This window comes from Rhea americana, unplaced genomic scaffold (assembly GCF_003343005.1).
Source record: "Rhea americana isolate MKP2758 unplaced genomic scaffold, rheAme1 scaffold_201, whole genome shotgun sequence".
Lineage (NCBI taxonomy): Eukaryota > Metazoa > Chordata > Aves > Rheiformes > Rheidae > Rhea > Rhea americana.
In genome coordinates, this window is record NW_028186162.1 from 939,096 (window position 1) to 961,389 (window position 22,294).

General features: G+C 42.7%; 1 protein-coding gene across 1 annotated transcript in view; it reads left to right on the forward strand.

Moving 5' to 3' along the window:
• The first annotated feature begins 915 nt into the window (after nucleotides 1–915).
• SIN3A (SIN3 transcription regulator family member A) overlaps nucleotides 916–22,294 on the forward strand; it is a 30,221-nt gene continuing 8,842 nt past the window's right edge. The window contains exons 1-15 of the mRNA XM_085303960.1: nucleotides 916–1,132; nucleotides 2,872–3,048; nucleotides 4,955–5,061; nucleotides 5,564–5,846; nucleotides 8,295–8,546; nucleotides 9,008–9,160; nucleotides 9,511–9,669; nucleotides 10,632–10,721; nucleotides 12,177–12,295; nucleotides 14,479–14,689; nucleotides 16,882–16,998; nucleotides 17,738–17,976; nucleotides 19,238–19,421; nucleotides 19,965–20,538; nucleotides 21,113–21,282. Coding sequence (XP_085160086.1) covers nucleotides 944–1,132; nucleotides 2,872–3,048; nucleotides 4,955–5,061; nucleotides 5,564–5,846; nucleotides 8,295–8,546; nucleotides 9,008–9,160; nucleotides 9,511–9,669; nucleotides 10,632–10,721; nucleotides 12,177–12,295; nucleotides 14,479–14,689; nucleotides 16,882–16,998; nucleotides 17,738–17,976; nucleotides 19,238–19,421; nucleotides 19,965–20,538; nucleotides 21,113–21,282 — 3,024 coding nt within the window. The 5' untranslated portion in view covers nucleotides 916–943. The remainder of the gene's footprint in view (nucleotides 1,133–2,871; nucleotides 3,049–4,954; nucleotides 5,062–5,563; nucleotides 5,847–8,294; nucleotides 8,547–9,007; nucleotides 9,161–9,510; nucleotides 9,670–10,631; nucleotides 10,722–12,176; nucleotides 12,296–14,478; nucleotides 14,690–16,881; nucleotides 16,999–17,737; nucleotides 17,977–19,237; nucleotides 19,422–19,964; nucleotides 20,539–21,112; nucleotides 21,283–22,294) is intronic.

The window sequence follows — 22,294 nt, forward strand, 5'->3', positions numbered from 1 at the left end:
GGAGTGGGACAGTGGAAAAGTGACCTGTCAGATTGGAGGGGAAATGGGGTCGTATAAAGACTAGTAGGGCAGGAACACGTCTGCGTACTGGGAGAGAAGATGCTGRAGAGCCAGCGGGAGAGACGGTCATCGCTGTTCACCGACATCCCCAGCGCGCGTGCAGGCTGCCGGGCCTGGTGCCTGCTAGTGTTGCTCCGGCTTGCGCTTGTGACGTGGTGCTGGAGAAGGGGGCCGGGAGGCTGCAAGGAACTTGTCTGCCTGGGATACGGCACCCAAAATGCTCCTCCGTGTTCAGTCTGCAGGTTGCACTGCAGTTGTGTGTCTGTCTGTGTGTTAAATCGAGAATGCTTCATCTGGGCGCCCTGAAAGTGGTCTCAAAGTCTCGACTGAACTTTCTGCTTCCTTCCTCCTTCTCCCCTCTTCCTCCCTCCTTTTTTAAAGCATCTCTCGGGGCTGACTGTCACCCTACCTGGACTGCCCAGGGAGGTTTTGGAAAGACTTCTGCTTGCAATGTGGGCAACCTTGTCCAGGCTGCGGGTGGGTAATGTGCTCCCTCAAATTGCATCATATTCAAATACTGCATTAAACGAGCTGTGCTTGATTCAGGGTCTGCATATGCTTAAGATGCTTCCATTAGTTGTGTCCTTTAGGTGAGATTGCTTGAAAGTGAATCATTTCTTCAAAGTGTTTTATTTCTAACAATAAGCTCTATTTTTTTATTAGAACGTAATTGTATATTTCATGTGGAAAACTAGATCTTGATTTTATTTTCCTATCTCAAAATATCAGCAGCGTAGCTTAAATGAAGACAGAGAAACTTGCCCTACCTGCTCTCAGTGAACTTAGCGTTCTTGGTGCTGACGGGGAGTGATTAATCAAATACTTTGGTTAATTGGTCTGTTTTTTAACAGGTTTTGTAGTGCTTCCCGAGCATGAGTGCAGAATGAAGCGGCGATTGGATGAGCAGGAGTCACCTGTGTATGCGTCGCAGCAGAGACGTATCACCAGCAGCACAGAGGCTTTCCAGCACCAGCACCGCGTGCTCGCCCCGGCACCACCCGTATATGAGGCGGTTTCGGAGACCATGCAGTCTGCCACTGGGATCCAGTACTCGGTAACTCCCAGCTACCAGGTGCGTTTCCTCGTCGCGTAGCCGCGTCTGCGCGAAGCCGCTGCGGGCCGGGTGTGTGGATGGCGGTGACCTGCTGGCGCAGGGCTCTTGTTTTTCGTTTCACGCTAGAAGCCTGCGTTTGAGTCTAGGGGTTGTTTTGCTAACCAGCACTTCCCAGAAGAACCCCCAAATTTGGTGGTATACCTGAGCATATGTCTAATTTTAAGCACTTGCTTTAAGAGCATCAGCTGGACCGTTCAGATGCCTCTGAACATCAAAAGTGATGTGTATTTACCTTTTTTTGAGCTAGGACTTTAATGGTTCTCCAAAGCCATAATCTCTAAATCCTGTTGGCAAGTATGTATGGAAGCGTTTCTCCAATTTTCCTTTTTCCCTGGGAAGAAGTTTGTTCTTATGGTTGCCCTGTCACTGGTTTATGATGTCTTGGATGATCTTAATCTTAACAGACTGGGTTGGATCAGCATTTAGGCTGGAGACTTTCAGGAAAATTGAAAAGTTTCAGAAAATGTTAACCCCAGGGTCATTAAGTGACACTCTTCCCTCTCAGAGGCTGTCCACTTGCCTCCTTAGCGAGGAACTTCCAGCTTGGGGAAGAAAAAGTGTACTTTAAGAATGCATTTAAGATGTCTCTGAGGGAGAGACCAGGAAAAGACTGTTCTTGTTACTTGTCGTTGACATGTTTTTGGCATATTGCATTCCATGTTTTTATTGCTACGCTTTCTGTCTTGTGCCTGATTGTAAACACAGTTTCTTCCTTACTGCTACAGAAGGGATATTCACACTCATAGTCGCAGACACAAAGCTAAAAAGCTAGCAGGCAGACACTTGCAGGGACTGGAGAGTGGGTCCAGATCTATTTATTGCAGGCAGTCCTTCCTACAAAGAGCTTGAACGGAGCAACAAATTAGCCTTCTTAATGAGAAGGATTTTTWAAAAAAGAACATACCGTCTAAAAGATGCTTGAATAGAAAACAAAGATCACGTAAAATGATCTGTAGTTTTAATTATTTAAAAACAAATTTTTAATAGATACTTTTAGTGGATTTTTAAAATTGAAGACTTGTTTTGATGTATAAAACAAGCCTGAAAACTGCATTCCTTGTGTTTCTTTCCCTATTTTCTAAGGGGAAGCACCAAGTTGGGCTCTTCCCTAAGTTCGCTGGGGAAGCCTAAGAACGGCAGTTTGGCTTCCAATACCTCAAGTTCTTGTTAGATTCATTCATTCAAATTTTTGCTTACGATGCTAAGTGTGTGCTCTTTAGAGAAGAGAGAGAAAATTGACTTCATCTGACTAAAAGAGAGAAAAAAAAGAAAAAAGCAGAAAAATTCCTTTAATCCCTTTTCCTGCTCTTCTTGCAGTTTGTTGTTGTTCTATTAGTGTTGAGGAGCAGACAACTAACGAGTCTTCCAGGCTGGAAAGAACCTGCTCTTCTAGCCTGTACCTAGAGAGGACTCTCATACACCTGGATTAGGCRTTAGGAGCTGTCTTGTTTGTTTTTGTTTTGTTGTGTTTTTACATCTCTCTGGGCCATTGTTAAAGAAGCCGAAATAGCCTTTTTGAGTAAGGTCATTAGCAGCCGTACTTTAAGTTCAAACTGATGATATTCTGCTTCATTAAACTTTTAGCTCCCAATGCAGAAGGACTGAAGTGTTTGCCACCGCCGTTGCCCTCCGCCCGGGCAGCGACTAGAGGTCATCGCGATGCTGTAGCCCTAGCTGACGCGCTCTTGTCTTGCCAGGTGTCGGCTGTGCCGCAGAGCTCGGGCAGCCATGGGCCTGCCATCGCAGCCGTCCACAGCGGGCACCACCACACCACCCCAGTGCAGCCGCAYGGCAGCCAAGTGGTGCAGAGCCACACTCACCCCACCCCGCCGGCGGTGCCCGTGCAGGGCCAGCAGCAGTTCCAGAGGCTTAAGGTAATGTCGAGCGTTGCTGCGTGGTTAAGGAAGCGAGGTCTTTTGAAAGGAGCTGGGGGATCTGCTGCCGGTGGACAAGAGAGCTCGGCTGATAGCTGCTCTCTTTGTAAATGGGGGGCTGAAGTGAGAGACTATCAAAACTGGGCGTATGGGATGTGTGAGTAAAGCCCTTGGCCTCTGGGTGAGAGAGAGAGGGATGAAGAGGAGCTGTATATACCCAAGACGCTCAGCACCAGGCRCAGAAAACATTGTCCCACGTGTTACATGTCCAGCAGAACTTGTCGCTTCTGGAATCCAGGAAACATCAAGATGAGTTTTTGCAGCAGCCTGGAGGAATGGGGAAAGTTGTTGAAAATATTTCTTTCAAACTGCTCTTCTGACCTGGGAACTGTAGAGTAGGCTGTAGTGTTTGAGGCCTGTGCTTGAATCCTGGAGGCAACTGGGAGGCCTTTTTCTGCTAAGTATGTAARAGAAGCCTCCCTGCAAAGCCAGTTAAAAGCTTTCTGACAAGGCTTAGAAGCTTCTCCTTGGGAGGACTGTTGATTGCAGAAATGGACTGCGACTTCTGCCAAAAATATGTTGTTTCAAGTACTTTAATAAAACCTGGATTTACTAGCCAAAGATTGGAGCGGGAGGGATAGGAGGAAGTATTGATCAGAGTGTTCATATGAATAGGTTAAATTACAAAAATGTTTGGTGCTTTTCTGAACACATGGCTTATGTGGGTGGATGTGTGGGAGTAATCTGGGAGTAAGGAAGGCACTATTCTTGGAATACATGCCATAAAATCCTTAAAAAAGAGAGGAGTCCACCAAAAATAACCCATTAAAGTAGTTACATTTGGATAGCTCTAGTGAGAAGGCATATATGTGCATTGGTGCCTCTTTCTTCCTCTCTTCCAAATGTGGCACGGTCTCTTCCAGTTTTTCCCCTGCTGCTTAGTTGAGTGAAAGGCCCCTTTTTTGTTTAAGGTAGGACACTTCATTTCTAGAGAGCACTAAGAATGGTTTCATAACCYGTGGTTCTTTCTCCCAGTGAAATCCCGTGGCAAATCCTCCACTGACTTCACTGATGCAATATCGGTGCTGTACCTCTCCTTCTCCTCCTTTACTGACTTTTAATTTCARTGTTTTTTATACAATAGAACAGCAACAACTTCAGAGGGAGAGAGCTCAGACACTGTTAGAGACGCCTTCTATGGCCTGTAAGGTCTCTTATATCTCTAGGCTGGWGGGTGATGAAGGAGAGGGCCTCTGGGTAGCTCTTGCAGTTTATTAGCTTGTGGCCTGGCTGTCAGAGATGATCAGTAGCCAGAGCTCTCTCTTTAGGCTGTGGCTCTTCTTTCAGCATCTGTGAAAATTGGATGTTGGTACATGAACAGTTCATAAACTTCTTGCTGTTTGAGGTGTAAAGCAGTTTACCGCCCACAGTTGCCATTTTCAAAATCCTTATACATCGAAGTGAAATGTCTGGCTTTTAGAGAAAGTACAAGTGTGTACCTGGCAGACATCTACTACACCGAATATGTCATTTCCACTTTCTGCTTATTCTTAGACTTCCATAATAATTTCCACATATGAATGCAGGAAAAATACTCAGTCTACTTCTGTTTATCCTAGCAGTGAGCTCAGTGGTGGTTAGATGGTAAATTTGGAGTATGTTTTTTCTGACTAAATTTTGCTGATCTGCAGTGTTTTTTTTTTTTTAATACACTTTTATCTTGTGGGCACCTCTTACTCAAATTGTGCTGGGTAATAAGCTAACCAGGCTTATGGTTTTGTTCTCCTGAACTCCCTACCCTGACTCAGGATTAGCAGCTGTGTTTTCAAATACTGTCTCTTTTGTAGAACAGTGGACATGAAATAAAATCTTCTCTGCTATTATAACCTGTCTATTTTGTCTCCAGGTGGAGGATGCACTGTCGTATCTTGACCAGGTGAAGCTGCAATTTGGTAGTCAGCCACAGGTCTACAATGACTTCTTGGATATTATGAAGGAATTTAAATCTCAAAGGTAAGAAATTGCGTTCTGCTTCTTTCTTCCAGGTTGGAAAGAGTGTGTGCATGTGTGTGGGCACAGAACAGGAGCTGAATTCTGTCCTTTCATTTGCAGAGTAACACACCTACAGTAATAGAATAGGAAAGCAGTCATGTGCTTTYTCTTCTGAAAGTTAAATGCATCCCTTCGTTTATACTAAATCTCTGCTTAGAGTGGGAGTTCACAAGTTCAGCCTTGATAGCTGATTCATCTGGCTGTCTGGTTGTCTGCCCACTAATAACGGTCAGACTTGTGACTAGATCTCATAGATATAAAATACTATTTGGACTAATAAAATGATTCAGATGTCATTCTTCAGTGATGTGTATATARGAATCAATTTAGCCTTGTATCATAGGTTCATCGTAGGTTAGAAACAAGGTGGAAATTCTGTTGGAAAATTCTTAGATAGATAACTTGCTGCACCACTGAAAGTGTCCTAGAGGACTGTGACATTTTGRTCTTATTCCTTCTTCAGTATTGACACTCCAGGAGTGATCAGCCGTGTGTCTCAGCTCTTCAAGGGTCACCCTGACTTAATCATGGGTTTCAACACTTTCTTGCCACCTGGCTACAAAATTGAGGTGCAGACGAATGATATGGTGAATGTGACGACACCAGGACAGGTTCACCAGATCCCCACTCATGGCTTGCAGCCCCAGCCTCAGCCCCAGCCCCAACATCAGTCGCAGCCTTCGGCGCAGTCAACCCCAACACCAGCACAGCCAGCGCCGCAGCCACCACCTGCCAAAATCAGTAAGGTGAGAGACTTTGAATGGCATGTTCATACATGGGAAACTTACTGTCCTCAGCTGAAATTGGAGTGGAGGTGAGGAATGATAAAGGAAATTATGCGTTGCTTTTTCATAGTGTTCGTGAATCTTGGTTTGTACTTTGTGCTTGTGTTGTCCTTCTGTTCCTGGATTAGTTTCTCCTTTTAAAAACCTTTCAAGGTGCTTACTAGCTGATCTGACAGTAATGCAAATATGCAGCCTTAAACCTTGGAAAAGCCTTTTACTTTGAACTGAAAACTGCGAGGTGCTCGGAGCATCTAGTAAAATGTACACRCGGGGAGAGCTCCAGCAGCAGCCTCAGGAAAAAAAAGCCCCCTTTAGAAATGCATTTGACTTTGCAGTAAGGGCTTCCTAATTAAAGCTCTGGGTAAGTGTTGAACTGCCCCACTGCTTTTGTGTATATTTGCTTAGAATAACTTCATGTCCAAGAATTTCCTCATAAAACAGAGGCTATGTAAAGATGTGGTTCTTGGAGTAAAAAATTGTGTGTAGTTTTAAATGTTTAGGGTAATTAATCTTCTAGAAGACCTTGCTTAGTGATGTGGTAGATTCTGCATTGCTTGAAGTATTGTTTTTGGATTGGATGCCTACTGTAGTCTACTTTAGCCATTAGTTGGATGGGTGTAGCAGTTGTTGGCAAAATTTAAATAAAGTACRGGTTTCAGACAAGATGACCATGATATTCCTTTTAGATCTCACAGTTGGTGTGTCTGAAACTGAGACCTTTCAATAACAAAGGGAGTTTGACTTCTCTGCTTTAGATGTAATCCAGAGCCGCTGTCCAACAGATGTGTTTTATGTGATTGAAAACAGAATGGGATAATCTAAGAGATGTTCATGGAACTTGCTCTAGCTGATACATCATGTATTTCACCCTCAAAATATAGACAGGTTTGAGAGACTTCTGGAGGGGAAGAATCCCCAAAGTTTCAAGGATTGATTTCTAAACTGTACAGTTAGTTAATAATTGACTTGAAAGGGAAAAAAAGGAATATGCAGTTAGCAAATAGCAGGATTTACAGTGTGAGAATCAACCTCTAGAAGAGCACTGGAAGGGCGAACAAAAACATCATTAAGACTCGCAAAGCAAAAGAACYGTAAAAGCTGAGATATTCCCAAATAAGCTTACCTGTGCCAAATTTCAGGGTCTTTCTCCAAAGAATACGAGTAATACATGCATTCAGTGAAGAGGTGGTAGTCTTATTCTCATCACTGTGTGCTAAATAGTTTTACCCGTGTCATCATCTTGGAAAAAGTTGAACTATTTTTGCTGAAACTTTAAAATGAACCTGAGGGAGATGCTAGATGTTGAGGTGAGATTTTCTTAACAGACTGGTAAAGTTGTAAGTAAACAAAACGGAGTCTTGTAATAAGAAATTTCTGGCAACCATAGGACAATTATCTAAATTGTCGGTAGTGAAAACTGCATAATACAAGCGTTAAAGCCTGAAAGGCAAAGGGAACAAATACTACCATTTCCATTTAAAATTGCCACTTCAAAACTGCTACTGAATCTTTCTGTGGCTGCTAGGTACCTAGCAAGAGTATGGTTACCAAATAACACCCCACCTTGAGTGCCCAGGTGATTAATGTGAGAGTCTTGCCATCCTTGCTCTTTGCCTGCAATACAGAAAGAAGCAGTGCTTTTCCCTTGCTGTTGCCTTACTCTCTGCATCCCAGAATTCTTCACTAGGGGAGAAAGAGCTTGCAATGTTGGAGCAAGCCATGCTTATGTATTTTAGCTCTGTTTTTTGAGGTAGTATGTGTTTGTGCTCGTATTTCAGTCAAAAGCAAGCAACAAGGCAGAACAGCTGTTAATGACATCTTGAGGAGACATGGTGTTTTCTCTTCCTGGCGAAATGTAGTCCGTACTGGCCCTCTGAATGTTGATTTCATGTTTTCTTTTTTTTTCCCCCTGCTGGCTGATATTTTCTCCTGCTTTGATTACCTGTATTTGTTTACCTGTTGATTTTTAAAAAGTATTTTTGGTTGTGAAACTGGACTACTTCTTTCTGACTCTTAACGGCAGTTGCTGATGAGACAACCACTAGGAAAAGTTTGGTTTACTGGAGATATAGCTGGTTAAAATTGCCTAGACCTGTGAAGGAAATAATTATTTAGTATTGGTTAAAAAAAAAATTAAGCAAATGCAGCAAAAGGAGTCCAAGGTCAGTATACGGATGTGGATTGTTTAGCTGGATATAGTAGCAGGGAATTTCATCAGCTGCTATATCTTTTCTGATATTCCAACTCAGAAGTACCTCTACTGAATCGATGTTGTGCCACTGCTGGCATTGTTAATAGTTATATGCTGCACTTTTTCCTGTGGATATAGTACAGATGTAGAATAAAAGTGCCTTTATTCCAAACACAAAGGAATCTACTAATTTCTGAAATGTCGTCTTTACTTCTTAGCCATCTCAGATGCAGGCACATACTCCCGCCAGCCAGCAAACTCCCCCAATCCCACCATATGCATCACCGCGCTCTCCGCCGGTCCAACCTCACACACCTGTGACAATCCCACTGGGAACTACCCCGTCCCTGCAGAACAATCAGCCTGTTGAGTTTAATCATGCCATCAACTATGTCAACAAGATCAAGAATCGATTCCAGGGTCAGCCAGACATCTACAAAGCCTTCCTGGAGATCCTCCATACATATCAGGTTAGTTTTAACAACACGATTTTGAGTGTATGTAGACATATTTCTTCTCCTGTGCCATGGGGCCTGTCCAAGACTCAYTGTGATCTTGTCCTGGATTAGCTATGGCCAGCAAGCTAACCAGATTTCAGATGATTCTTGTRAATTAAAATACTGTGTAGCAGCATGAAATCTTTATCTGCAGGTGTCTGAAATAACAGGTAGGATGCCTTTTTTGAAATTTCATTTGTCATTTGCGAGTATGGATCATGAAGAGCCAGTATAGCTATCATATTAATGTAAAAAGTAAAGAGAACATTGCTCAGCCAGTGTCCTAATGTTTATGGGCCAGCTGGGCACTTAGTATGATTTTTTAATGAAGACGCCAAGACCTTTGTTTCATTTATTCTATTACTGATTTGTTTCTTTTACACCTAATAGTTCATGCACCATTTTTCTGATACCTCTCCTCTCTCCTCCATCAGAAAGAGCAGCGGAACGCCAAGGAGGCAGGGGGTAACTACACGCCGGCTCTGACGGAGCAGGAGGTGTACGCGCAGGTGGCGCGCCTCTTCAAGAACCAGGAGGATCTGCTCTCAGAGTTCGGGCAGTTCCTGCCTGATGCCAACAGCTCTGTGGTGAGTCGTCTTGTAGATATGCCAGGCCTGACATGCTTAATGGCATACTTAAAGACAAACTATTTTTGTAGCCAGAGTTCAGAAAAACGTGCTGTGTTGTTTGTTTGCTTCTTGTTTCTTTTTGAGTGATTTTTCTGAGTGTGGGAATGGGGCTACAGTGAAATACTGTTTCCTGTCAATAACTTGTCTTTTAAGTGTGATCCYTTTGCCTAAAGAGTTGTTCTAAGACTGCAGTAACTGCAGTGCAATACATTGGTCATCTAGAGCTGGGAGGATTAAGCATGTTTTTTTTTTTGCCTGGATATGTGGAACTCAGCTCTAATAGTCCTGTGGGTTTGTTTCTAAATAAGCTGTTAAGTAAAACAACTGCCGAGAAAGTGGAATCTGTAAGAAATGACCATGGTGGTACAGTGAAGAAGCCACAGCTCAACAACAAGCAGCAGAGACCCAACCAGAATGGCTGTCAGATACGACGGCACTCGGGAACTGGAGCAACCCCTCCAGTGAAGGTGAGAGTGTATACTGTTCATTCAACAGTCGTGTTTCCTTTCTTTCTTTCTTTCTTTCTTTTTTAATTGCGTGTCCAGAATTTGTAGTGGTGTTTGAGGCACGTGGGAGGATAGCTGAGGGAAATATAAAGGTCTGCTTTATTAAAGCAGAACATAGAGCAGATGCTATGGCATCATGTTTGTTCATCTTCATATGATAAATCTAGTAATACAGTGGCTAATGACTGTACTCTTAGCCAAGTTTSCTCTTTTCAAACTACTCACATTTTAGGGAGAACAAGGCCTTGCAGTCTAATAAAAGTGGTCTGGGGGCCAGGTGGTTTAATGTTTGTGCATTTGGAACAGGTTGCCTTATTTGAAGGTGATGTATCTTGCTTTGTAAAGAAAAGCATTGCCACATGTAGTTGTATCATTTAATTTCACTGATTTACTTCCCCTTGTAGCCTCTCTACTCTTCCTCGAATAAAGTACAACAACATAAAACACATTGTGGAGGTAGCTTTCAGCCTTTATTAGAATGTGGAGTGTTGGGCTGGTATGGGGGAAGAGAAAGGATCTTGCAGTGGAGTGTAAGAAGAAAGACACTAACTTTTAGGGAGGGGTAAGACTTGAAGAACTGGGTGGATGCTAGTCAAAACCTTTTTTTTTTAATTCTGCAAATTAGTTAGGAAAAATGAGATATACTACAACCAGTGACTATTTCAGCCAACCAGACAGAAAAGGATATGGYTTTGTATTAGAAATATTTGGAGTTTTAGGCCACTGATTAAAGATGAATAGTCTAACTTGGAACACACACTTTGATATAAACTTCCTTCCAGAAAAACACCTTGCTTTTATTTGAAAACATGTAGTATGGTAGGGAAGCTGAAACCCTTATGTGATAGATGCACAAAATACAGCAACCTGCTCAGCTGAACAGCCTTTTTTGTCTTTTTTTCTTTTAATTATGTATATAACAGAAAAAACCGAAGCTGCTTGGTTTAAAAGACCAGTCTTTGGCAGAAGCCAGCAAGCATGGTGTGGGAACAGAATCCCTGTTCTTTGAGAAGGTAAGAAGTTTAATTCAGRGAAAGCAATCTTGTGTCATTGGTCTATGTTCGTAGCATGTAGATACCCTGATTTTTATCATAGTGGAGTTTGTGCTATATATGCTGTACTGATAGCGTTTGTCAACTTGGACTCAGATGTATCGGATGACCTTTAAGTTGGAACCTTTTGAAGATTTTCTTTTTTTTTTTTTTACTCAAATATATATCTTTTCCCCCAAAAATGATTCTCCTAGCTTTTCATCTGCTGCTGCTAGCCTTTGTGAAGATGACTTGGCATGGAGCACATGTCAGAGGTTATGGATGCTAAACCTCCTGGAAATTTGAAGGAATAGAATTTTTTTCTGTAACTCACACTCCAAATTTTTTTCATCTTGTGAAACCCCAAACAACTGATGATGTGCCTAGGGCTTCTTGCTGTGCTGGCACGRTTTGCTGTACCCATCTGCAACCAGATGCCTGCAGTGTGGGGGCTCGGTTTACAGTGTAGCTGACTCATGTCAACATTGGTTTTCTTTTTTCTCTCTGGAAGATACATCTAATTATTTGCATGGTTGTTACCTGTTACTGGTTTACTGTGTAGAAAAGATAAAGGTTGCGTGGGATGTTTCCAGGTGGTACCTTGGCCTCTTCCTTGGGATGTCCATACATTTTTCTTATGGCTCAGGCGGGAGTATATAGAGAAAGGAAACAAGCTTTTTAAGTAATACTCATGAGTCGAAGAAAGTCTTGGTTGTTCCCTGATGATGTGGTGCGTTTCACAGCACCCTGTAGATCAGCAAGTAGTAACTGGGAACCAATCTATTGCTTGGAAAATGTGTAGGTGTTAACATGAGTAAATGTAAAAATCCCTGCTGAAGAATTGTAATTGTAATGATGAATATCTTAATGATGATAGATCTCCATTTGATGCGTAGATGCTAACTGTTCTCCTGGGAAGGGTAATAGTGTTGGAATGAATCTTTTAGTTTTTTCTTAGTGGGAAATTAAGGATTGCAGAATCTGGTTTATCTGTGATAACCTGAGCTGCAGAGCAGGTGGAGGCTGGCAGAGGTTGGAATGATACTACTTAGGGTACAAGTCTCTTCCCTCTGCTCCATACTTGCAGTATTCTGCAGGATTTAGAGGCAACCTGGGTGGGTTTCTGGTGCTCCTGTATCATCCTACAACTGCATCATCCCCAATTGCAGAATTTCATAATCTAGCTGTTGGAAGTTTCTTTTGAGGGATAGAGGGAGAGAGCTGAGTATAGAGAGCTGATGTTGCAAGATGTATCCAGCAAGRAGAGACCTTTCTTTAGTAACTGTTTTTCTTGCTCTGCAGACTTGGGCAAGTTAATTTCTGTTCAGTTCATTTAGGCTTTTGTACACGGTTGTGGATGGTCAGAGGAAATGTGTRAAATACTATGGCCTGCTGTTCTCTGTGCTGAAATATTTTTGTGCTCTCTTTTTTCATAAGGTCCGCAAAGCTCTGCGTAGCACGGAGGCGTATGAAAACTTTCTTCGCTGCCTGGTTATTTTCAACCAGGAGGTGATCTCCCGGGCTGAGCTTGTGCAGCTAGTTTCTCCATTCCTGGGGTAAGTGGAGCCTGGACAAGTTCATTTCCTTACGTGGTCAATGCTAGGAGGTGAGAAGTTTAATCCAATGGGTCTGCTCCTGTTTCAAAGCCAGGAAAGAAATACTAATGTTTGTGGTCATTCAGAGGAATGCATCTCGTGTGGTTGTGTGGCACAGAGGAGGAACACAGCTCTAGGAGCCAGGCAGTGGTTTCTTGAACTGTCTAGGCCACAGAGTAAATCTGAGATGGAATCCCTCCTCTGCTGCCCACTTCTTCCACTGCTGTTGACCTGATTTTTATCTACTCAGCCTGTCAYTGCTGAATTCTCTGTCCAGAAAAAGATTGCATGAGTTGCTTTTATGACAGTGTATTCTCTGAGGTCTCCTATTTCCTCCAGCACAGTCTAAGGGGTGTCATGACTGTACTTTGGAAGGTGCTAAGTGCTACTAAATGGCCTGTTGAGATGAGAAAGGAAAATATTGATAAATCTTGAGATCCCTGTTGTGGTTAATACTGCACAAGTGCCACATGCTTTAGACCTTCAGACTTTAATTGGAGCAGAAGAATAAGCATCCTGCTTTAGCTTTTCTTCCAATTTCATGTTCTTGTACACTGCCCTTTCCTCATTCTTATCTAAGAGGAGGTAAAAGAGGATTTTTTGGAGATTTGTAGCAATGTTTTGGCAGGCAGGTGGCATTCAGGAGCAGTGCTGGTACTGCTTGCTCTTTTTTCCTTTTTCAGAAGAGTAAACAGAGCTATTGAGATGCATGTTATTGCAGCCTCTTGTGCCGGAATCATGGATTATTTCACTCGAGAAAAGATTGACTATGAAATAATGTGGGAAATGTCACTTAAAAAGAGTGCTGATAMAAACCCACTAAACTTTCAAAAAAGACAGAACTTCAGTTGTTTTTTGCCAGAAGCCAAAAATGATATCAAATACTGTAGTTAAAACAGAAATTATGATTCCGTAACTGCTAGTGGTGTATAAAACAGCTCTATATTAATCACTTAAAACAGACATAATAAATATCTTCTCATCAGCTTTGGATTGCAAGATTAATATTGCTTCTTCCTGTGAACTGAGCTCCAAGTACAGTTGGAGAAGGTAATAACAACGTAAATTGAGTTCAGGGCCCCGTTACACTAGCTACTGTGCAAAGAAACGAAACTGCCCCAAGGAGCTTACGTTTTATATAGCTTCACTGGAATTGGACAAGTCAGCTACCATTAGGATACTACTTTTAGCTAGAAAAGGTGAAATATTCAACCAGAAAATTATGCATTTCTCCCATCCATCTTCTGTACTCCTAGTTATAAAAATGAATATCTGTATTGGGAAAGGTATATTATATTCTCTTTCTTATTCTGGCATTGGACATTATCTTCTGTCGTGTAATGAAAAAGCAATAAATGAGCAGTGATTCAATTAGTGTCAGTAACAGGTTCAATATCTCATGCAAAGCTGCAGTAGTGTGAGAAAAAGGAGTTGAACAGATGCACTATTTTAGATTAATAAGTTACTCAGAAAACTTTCATCTACAAGTAGACTTTAACTTGGGCCATTAAGAAAGAAAGAAAGAAAGAAAGAGACTTCGTCATAGTTTGCGTTGATTCATGCTGTCTGAGAGTCAGGGGCTGCTTGAAACTGTTGCTCCTCAGCATAGAAACATTTTGCAAGACAGTTACAGAATCACTTCTCAGTTTCTTCTTACTGCTTTCCAACTTGAAAAGAAAAGATCTGTTTTATGTTTAAGAATGTATAGGCAAACAGSTAGGGGTCTGGCTTAGGTTCACTACAGGAGTAGTCTGGGAGACCCAGATTTGATCTCACATCTTGCAAGTGGTGCTGCCTCTGCCGTAAGAGCAGTTCTTTGCTTGTGGCGACTACCAGCGAGGCACGTGGAGAATGTTCTGGTGCTTGTCTGGTTATCCTTGACAATATGGGGTGGTAATCTGAAAGCGCCTTAATTGCACTGGAGAGCAATCTGCAACCTGAGCAACAGGTACTTAGTTCCCTTTTTCTCAGACTCTGTGGAAGTGGGATTGAGCAATGAGGGTTCTCTCTCACCAAACTGGTAATTCAGAGGGCCATCGTGGACACAGTCTTTCTGTAGCAAGCAGTTCTAGCCTCCGTATCGCAGCTCAATGCTATTTGGTTTCTTCTTAGCTAGTTTTTCACATCATTCATTTTATTTTTAGGAAATTCCCAGAATTGTTCACTTGGTTTAAAAACTTTCTGGGGTATAAAGAGTCTGTTCACATGGAGACGTATCCAAAGGAACGGGCTACTGAGGGGATTGCCATGGAGATAGACTATGCCTCCTGTAAAAGACTGGGCTCCAGCTACCGAGCCTTGCCCAAGAGCTACCAGCAACCCAAGTGCACAGGGCGGACTCCACTGTGTAAAGAGGTAAGATGCTTTCACGCTGGAATTGCATGACAAAGGAAGGCTGTTTCCAATCTTCTTAGAGGGAATGGAGCACTGGTAAGTGGAATAAAGGAAGAGGATGAGGATTTACTTTACATCCCTGAGCTATATTGGAAGGTTTCTGGGGGCATCAGGGCACATCTGCTCTTGTACAGTGGAGAGTGTCCTGAGTTGTGGCGCCACGTATGCCCCAGAACTGGTGGAAGTGTTGCCAGGTACAGAACCTGGGCTTAGAGGGTGCTGCTCATGGGGGGTCTCATTAGCATTGAGATCCAGCAGCTGTGTTGCTTCCGGGCCCAGGCTGGCACTTCCACCGGCATGTGTGGATATACCAGCCTGGTTCAGGGGTCTCTGCAGTACGTGTTGGAGCTCAGGAGGAATACACCCTGAGGTGTTCCTGGTGGTGAATGAGTGCTTCGCATTCTTGGAAATGTGGAGATTGTAGCTAGAAGCTATTTTGTAGGGTGAAGCTTCAGCCTAGGAATAGACCATACAGGAAGCTGGTTGGCAGGTGGGGAAAGATTTGATACTCATGTGGCTTTGATGGATGGCCTTGCCTCTTCTCCTCTGGAGCTTGCGAAAGGGTTGCACGATGCTTTGAGGAGCAGCTGGAAAAAATACCAAATAGTTGTGATGTTTAACTACTTAGGTAAAATTAAGGGGCATTTGATACACTGTTTTCCATGTAAAATATCTTCTGTATGTGAGAAAACATTAAGCGTACAAATGCACAAACTCTAAAGCTTGGAAATGACAGAACTAGTTTTCTGTATGGTCTTAATGTGATTTCGGGGATCTGTAACAAGGGAGTATGTGATTAAAGATTACTGCTACTTTTTTTTAAACTAAGTTCTCGCTTAGTCCACTGTTAGAGTTGTTTCTAATCCATCCTTAAAATCATTTTTTCTGTGGATAAATCCCACATATCCTCCTCCGCTCTTCTTTCTTTTTACCTGAAATGCTAAGATGACTTCTGTCTTGAGAAATGGCGTGTTGCTTGGGGAAATTGGCTCCCTGTAGAGAAACTTCTCAGTCTAGAGCCAAGGCTGGTCTCCTCAACGCGTGCTGAGGGATCAGATGTATTCATTGAGTCCTTTAATGTGTGTAATCACTTTTTGATTGAAGTGGGAAAGGTGTATTGGCTGATCCTATTCCTTCATTGGTGTTGAAGGTAATACTTGGAGGGACGTGAGTAGGCAGGACTCTTACTGAAGGCCAGTTAAGAAACGTGCTGTTTAAGAGTGTTCGCTAGAGGAGGGGGGAGAATCCCAGAAATCCCTTTCTGTGGGGACTGCAAGCATCTGYGGCACCTAGGACAAATAGCCAAAAGATTGCAGTTTAGGAACAAAACGTTTTTTTGTGCTTATGTTCCCTGAAAGATGGGGAGGATGAATGTGGGTGCCCCAGACAAGCAGTTAGCAGTGCGTTTCGTTGAAATGATGGTAGGATAGTGAAAACTACCAGGGCGAGGAACAAATAACAAGTTTTTAAACTAAGTTCTAACATGTCTCTCAAAAGTGTCTTCTGTGATGCAGCTATAAACTTTTCTTTTTTGTGAGAATCTAGTTACTCAGGGCTTCAGATTTATGAAAACTGGGCCTGACATTCAAGATTGCCTGCCAAAATCTGTTTCTTTGCTTTTGGCCTCTTGGAGGTTTGGAGAATGCTCTGCTCCTGTTTTGGGGTGGTGAAACCTGCAGGTGCTCAGCATCTCTGTTGGGAAAGGTGTCACGGGAGTATGAGTTTATAGTCTTTGTTAGCCTTATTCGGAGACAGAAACCACGTACTGTGTAACAGTCACGGTTAATGTGATGACCACCCARTGTTCTCAATGGTGAATCGTACATACGGTTAGCAAGCCAGAGCCAGCTGGTCATCCAAAGTAATGGAAAAGCTTTTTTTTCACCTTTATTTTTCTCCTCCTTGCAAGTTTCCTCTCACAACTCCAACTAATGAATTTTGAGATTGCCGAGATGTCTCATTCTGGCCATTTGGGCTTGCCCTGTGAATGCTGGGCAGTATCTTTGCTTAGAAAACGAGAGACAATTTTAAGACTGAAGAATTAGACTCTCCTATCGGAAGAGTGGGCTCATAGACGGCCAAGTGTCTCTCAGTCCTGTGACCCACCTCAGGAGACTCACTGCAGTGGTTATCTTTCCCTGTCTTACTCAAAGGTTTTGAATGATACCTGGGTCTCCTTCCCTTCCTGGTCTGAAGATTCCACATTTGTTAGCTCCAAGAAGACGCAATATGAAGAGCACATCTACAGGTGCGAGGATGAGCGTTTTGAGGTAAGTTATTTTTCCCCGATTCATGCCTTGCAAAGCCTGGGGTCCTGTGAGCAAATTAATGATCTTGATGTAATTTTATCTTAGATATTACTACTTAGAATCTCATTTTGTTATGTTTCTGTCACCTGTTTTTTACATAAGACCTTRTGTACTCTTAATGCAAGAAGCAGCATCTGAATAACCGCATCTCACTCTAAGCTGTCACCCCTGCCTGTTTTTGTGCAGGGCTCTTCTGTTCAGATCACTCCAGATGAAAATGTTCAATGGCCAGTGTATAATTGATGCTTTTATGCTTTTTTTTTTTTTTTTTGGTCTTACTGCCTCTGTAAAGCGCAGAAACATGCGTTCCTGTGTAATAATCTGAAAAGTGATACATTCAGGATGTTAGATGATTGACATCTTGACTTGAAGTAGAAGTTGGCTTGGCAATTACCTGAATATGCTCAGATTTGTCACATCCTTTTGTAGAGTAACTGTCAATTGTACTCTATTCCCATATGGAATATGTAATTTGCCAAAGGTATCATTCTGGTAGCCTTTAAATTCTTGCACAGTACTRTATAGGTAGCAGATGAAATGTATAATTAGATTATTTCAGAACAGCCAAACGTGGAAACCACTGCTTGAATACACCTTGTTAAACATGCGTGGCTTCTTGTTCYATGTCACTTAAATGTTAGTCTCTGTGAAGTATCGTGTTTTATCTGTTCAGYTATGGCTAATGCACCGTTCATTTCAGCTGGATGTTGTCTTGGAGACCAACCTGGCAACAATCCGTGTCCTTGAGGCAATCCAAAAGAAACTGTCACGCTTGTCTGCTGAGGAGCAAGCCAAATTCCGACTGGACAACACTCTAGGTGGCACTTCGGAGGTGATCCACCGCAAGGCYCTGCAGAGGATATACGCTGACAAAGCAGCTGACATCATTGATGGCCTTCGGAAGAACCCATCTGTTGCYGTTCCCATCGTGCTGAAAAGGTACTGCTCTGGCACTGTGCCCTGTGGGCTCTGCTGGAGCGTGACATGTGATCCACAATCCAGATTTATAGAAAAGCACCTAATTTCTGCCTCTAAAGGCTTTGACGTCCATGTCAATGGTGTAAATTAAGAAATGCATTTTATGTTCTAATCAGTTGCTGTATTTCATCATAATCACCTAGAAGAAGGTTATTGCCCTTTTGAAACGAAARTTTCACCAGCCCAGCTGGAGGGTTGTAGAACTTCTATTGTCTCCTTTTAAACCCTGCTTTTTTCTAACCCTGGACACAGTAGTCTCAGGATCATATGTAAGATGAGGAAAAATATCTCCACTGTTTGGATTGTTACAGGGTAAATTTGATCTTTTTCTAAATCCCACTGCTGCAAGTGACCATTGGCTGAAATTGCAGTGTCTGTACTACACTCAGATTCCCATTCAGTTTTCTGTTGTCAGCCTCACTTGATTGGGGAGTGAATTCTGTAACTCCTGAGGAAGCTTGAGGAGATGTGTAAGCAGGAGGCTGTATAGAAGTATAATAAAGCAACATCTTCTGCTTACCCTTTGGGCATGTAAACAAGSAGGTGTTTGCTGAAAGTGCAAGGCRGCACCTGTAAAACCAGCTAAAATGAGATGCTTTTCCAGCTACTTACCATCTTTGCTGGAGCGTTGTCTCATGTTTCAGGRCTCTGACAATTGAAACAGTTTTCCCCAGAATATCTGCAAGGTCACATCTCCCCTCCCTGTGGGTCAGGTCCTGAACTGCCATGGCTGTGTTGCCTTAGGCGGTCTGCAGTGTGTGCTTTACCTTGAAATGCTGAGTGGTGATTCTGAAGTTGATTCCCAGGAAGCTCTGGTGTGCTCGCTGCAGGATAACAACTTCGTTAATCATCTAGACTAAGCTACTTCTTCTCAGCAGCTGGAGCTTTGCAACTCTTCGAGGATTTCTGAGAGAGTTGTACCACCTCCTCTGGCTCTCATGTCCCTTCAGTGGGGTAGAGTGATGCCAAGTTGCTGATGAGCTGCATTACTGTGAAAGAAGTCCAGAGGGCCTTACTCAGCAGAGCGTGTGCAGGTTGCGTATCCTGTAAAGCTGTGTCCACAGGATAGCCTTCATTCATGCACCTTTCATGAGGGATTCAGCTTTTYTCAACTGTGTCCAGGAATCTCCCATTTTATCATGGTCTAGGTTTTCCTTAAATGCTCAGAATGAGACTTTTATGTCTCTTAACTCATYCTGGTCTTTTGTTTGCTTGATGCAAGGTTAAAGATGAAAGAGGAAGAATGGCGAGAAGCCCAGAGGGGATTTAATAAAGTCTGGCGAGAGCAGAATGAGAAATATTACCTGAAATCCTTGGACCACCAAGGCATCAACTTCAAGCAGAATGATACCAAGGTCCTGAGGTCAAAGAGTCTCCTCAATGAGATTGAAAGCATCTATGATGAGGTAAGATGATCACCAATAGCTTCCTTCCCTCAAGCTTATATGCTCTGCACATGTAGTTTCTCTTCTTGTTCTTCATTCTTGATGCTGATGCGGTTGAAGAAAGTGGGATGCTTGTAGAGAAGGGGCTGTGTTAGGCTACGCCTAGCTACCTGTGTTTGAGGAGGGAAGACTGCGCTTTCATGAATGCAGCCAGTCTTGTGCAGTCAGTGCAGTCACAAAGTGACTGCTGCTATGTAGCAGCTGAATTAGTAGGGGTAGTTGACTAAGCTTTCTGGCAACAGACTCATTGACTTGTTGGTAGCAAATAGCCACRGGTTCTTGAACAGAAACAGGATGATGGTGTGCAAACAGGAAAAGTTATTTGTGAATTTTTGGCGCCTGCTGAGAAGAGCATRCTCGTCTCAGTGGAAGGTTTGGTTTCTTTCTCTGTATCAAGAGGGTGCAAGGAGAGGTAGTCYGCACAACTGGGAGCTTTCTAAAATGTTCTTGGTTGCTGGGAGATGTTTGAAAAACTGATCTGTGCGCTGTGCTTTTTCTTCTTAGAGACAAGAACAGGCTTCGGAAGACAATGCTGGAGTACCCACAGGCCCACACCTATCGTTAGCCTATGAAGACAAGCAGATCCTGGAAGATGCTGCCTCTCTCATCATCCACCATGTGAAACGACAGACAGGAATCCAGAAAGAAGACAAGTACAAAATCAAGCAGATTATGTATCACTTCATTCCAGACCTGCTGTTTGCTCAGCGAGGTGAACTCTCAGATGTGGAAGAGGAAGAAGAGGAAGAAATGGATGTGGATGAAGCTACTGGGGCTGCAAAAAAGCACAATGGTGTTGGAGGCAGTCCTCCCAAAACCAAGCTGATGTTCAATAACACAACAGCCCAGAAGCTGCGGGGCATGGATGAGGTCTACAATCTCTTCTATGTGAACAACAACTGGTACATATTCATGCGACTGCATCAGATCCTGTGCTTGCGGCTGCTGAGGATCTGCACCCAGGCTGAGCGGCAAATCGAAGAGGAGACACGGGAAAGGGAGTGGGAAAGGGAAGTGCTAGGCATAAAGCGAGACAAGAGCGACAGTCCTGCAATCCAGCTGCGACTGAAGGAGCCTAGTGAGTGATTTCTGATGTGAGGTTTGGGAAGATAGCTGCTTCTATTCGTAGCATGTTKACGAAGCTTACCTGGTTTCTCCGGGCATGTTACAATGGTGAACCTTTTTGAYGGAAAGGGGTGAAAATCTTTCTTTTGTTATCATTGTACTGCACTGAATTGAGGGAGGAGATGGGAAGGTGTAGGCATGTGGGACACAAATAGCAACCAGCAATTGTAGAACAGAAATATACAGCAGTTGCTTCATAAGAGCTTTCATTTTTCCCTTACATATCTAAAGTGTCATCGAGTCCCTTAAGCGTTCTAAAAAGTTTCTCGGCAATAAAGGCCTTGTGGAGGAGTCCAGTGCCAGAAATCAAGAGATTATGAATGGACCTGGGGCCTTAAAATATCCCATGTAAATTTCTATAAAAGATGAATTTAAGACTGTTCCAGTAACCCTTCTCCTTGACTGGGTAGAGCAGTCTGAGGACCAAAACTCTTGGCCTGTTTGCTGCTAGAAACAGAGCTGTCCTGTGGGAATGACCCTTCTTGAGGGTTATATGTGCTCATCGCTCTCGTTCTCTCTTGTTGCAGTGGATATTGATGTTGAGGATTATTACCCAGCATTCCTGGACATGGTGCGCAATCTCCTGGATGGGAACATGGACTCGTCGCAGTACGAGGACTCCCTGCGCGAAATGTTCACCATTCATGCCTACATCGCCTTTACCATGGACAAGCTAATTCAGAGCATTGTTCGACAGGTGACCGCCAGCAAACCCTGGAGGGTGGATGGACCAGGGTAGAGAGAGCGGGCAGGTCTTTTCCTGAAATGAAAGTCCTGGTCCAGATTTAAGGGGGAGTACTGTAYGCATGAATATGGAATTTCAGGTTTCAGCAAGTGAATTGTGGATGTTTTTAAACCCTGCTCTAGGGGTGATATAAAGAGAGGTAATAAAGGATAAAGGATACATTTTGATGTATTTAAATTACTGAGAATATCCTCTCTATGCATGTAGAGTTCTGTTTTTTGTTCACCAGCAGCTTTAGGATGTAAATATTCATCTTCAGAGTGTTTCCTGAGCTAGTCTTGCTTTAACTTTGAAAAAGAATTAAATGACATTGAAATAATTTAGTTCATTTTCATCAATTTTGTAAGGACAGTGAATGCCTTTTCTAAAAAGCTTTGTGTCTTTTATCTGATTGTTTGAAAAACTAATTTTGGTTGTTAAACTCTAGCTATTTTACTGAGCAGGTAGGAAGAATGTGTGACCAAAGGATTTTCTATCTTGTAGCGTAAAGAACAAAAATAGATGCAAGAGGCTGGAAGTAGAATTGCATGAAATGTATTTCCTCTTTCAGAAGGATAGAATTACTTTTTAAAAGTTCTWTATTTCAATCTAGAGATAAACTGAATTAAAAAGACAGTCAAGGGACTTGATTTTAAACTTAATCCTTAAATCCTTAAAAATGAGGATTTGATTTAAAATTTTCCACATCTCTCAAACACACCCTTACTGTGGACAGATTATGCTACATAACGGTGCTGTAAAACTTTCTRCCTTACTACTGATCAGAACATTACCTGCCTCTATAGCTTTGTATGAATTGCTCTACTTTGCCACCTGCTGTCTTTTAAAAGATGCCAGCTATRTAGAAGATACTGTGGCTATGTAAAAATCCACAGAGATCGTGTGCAACTGGAGCATTTGCAATATACTAAGACTGTTCCCTTAAATTGATGCTTTTTTCATCTTTTTTTCCCATCTTTTTTTT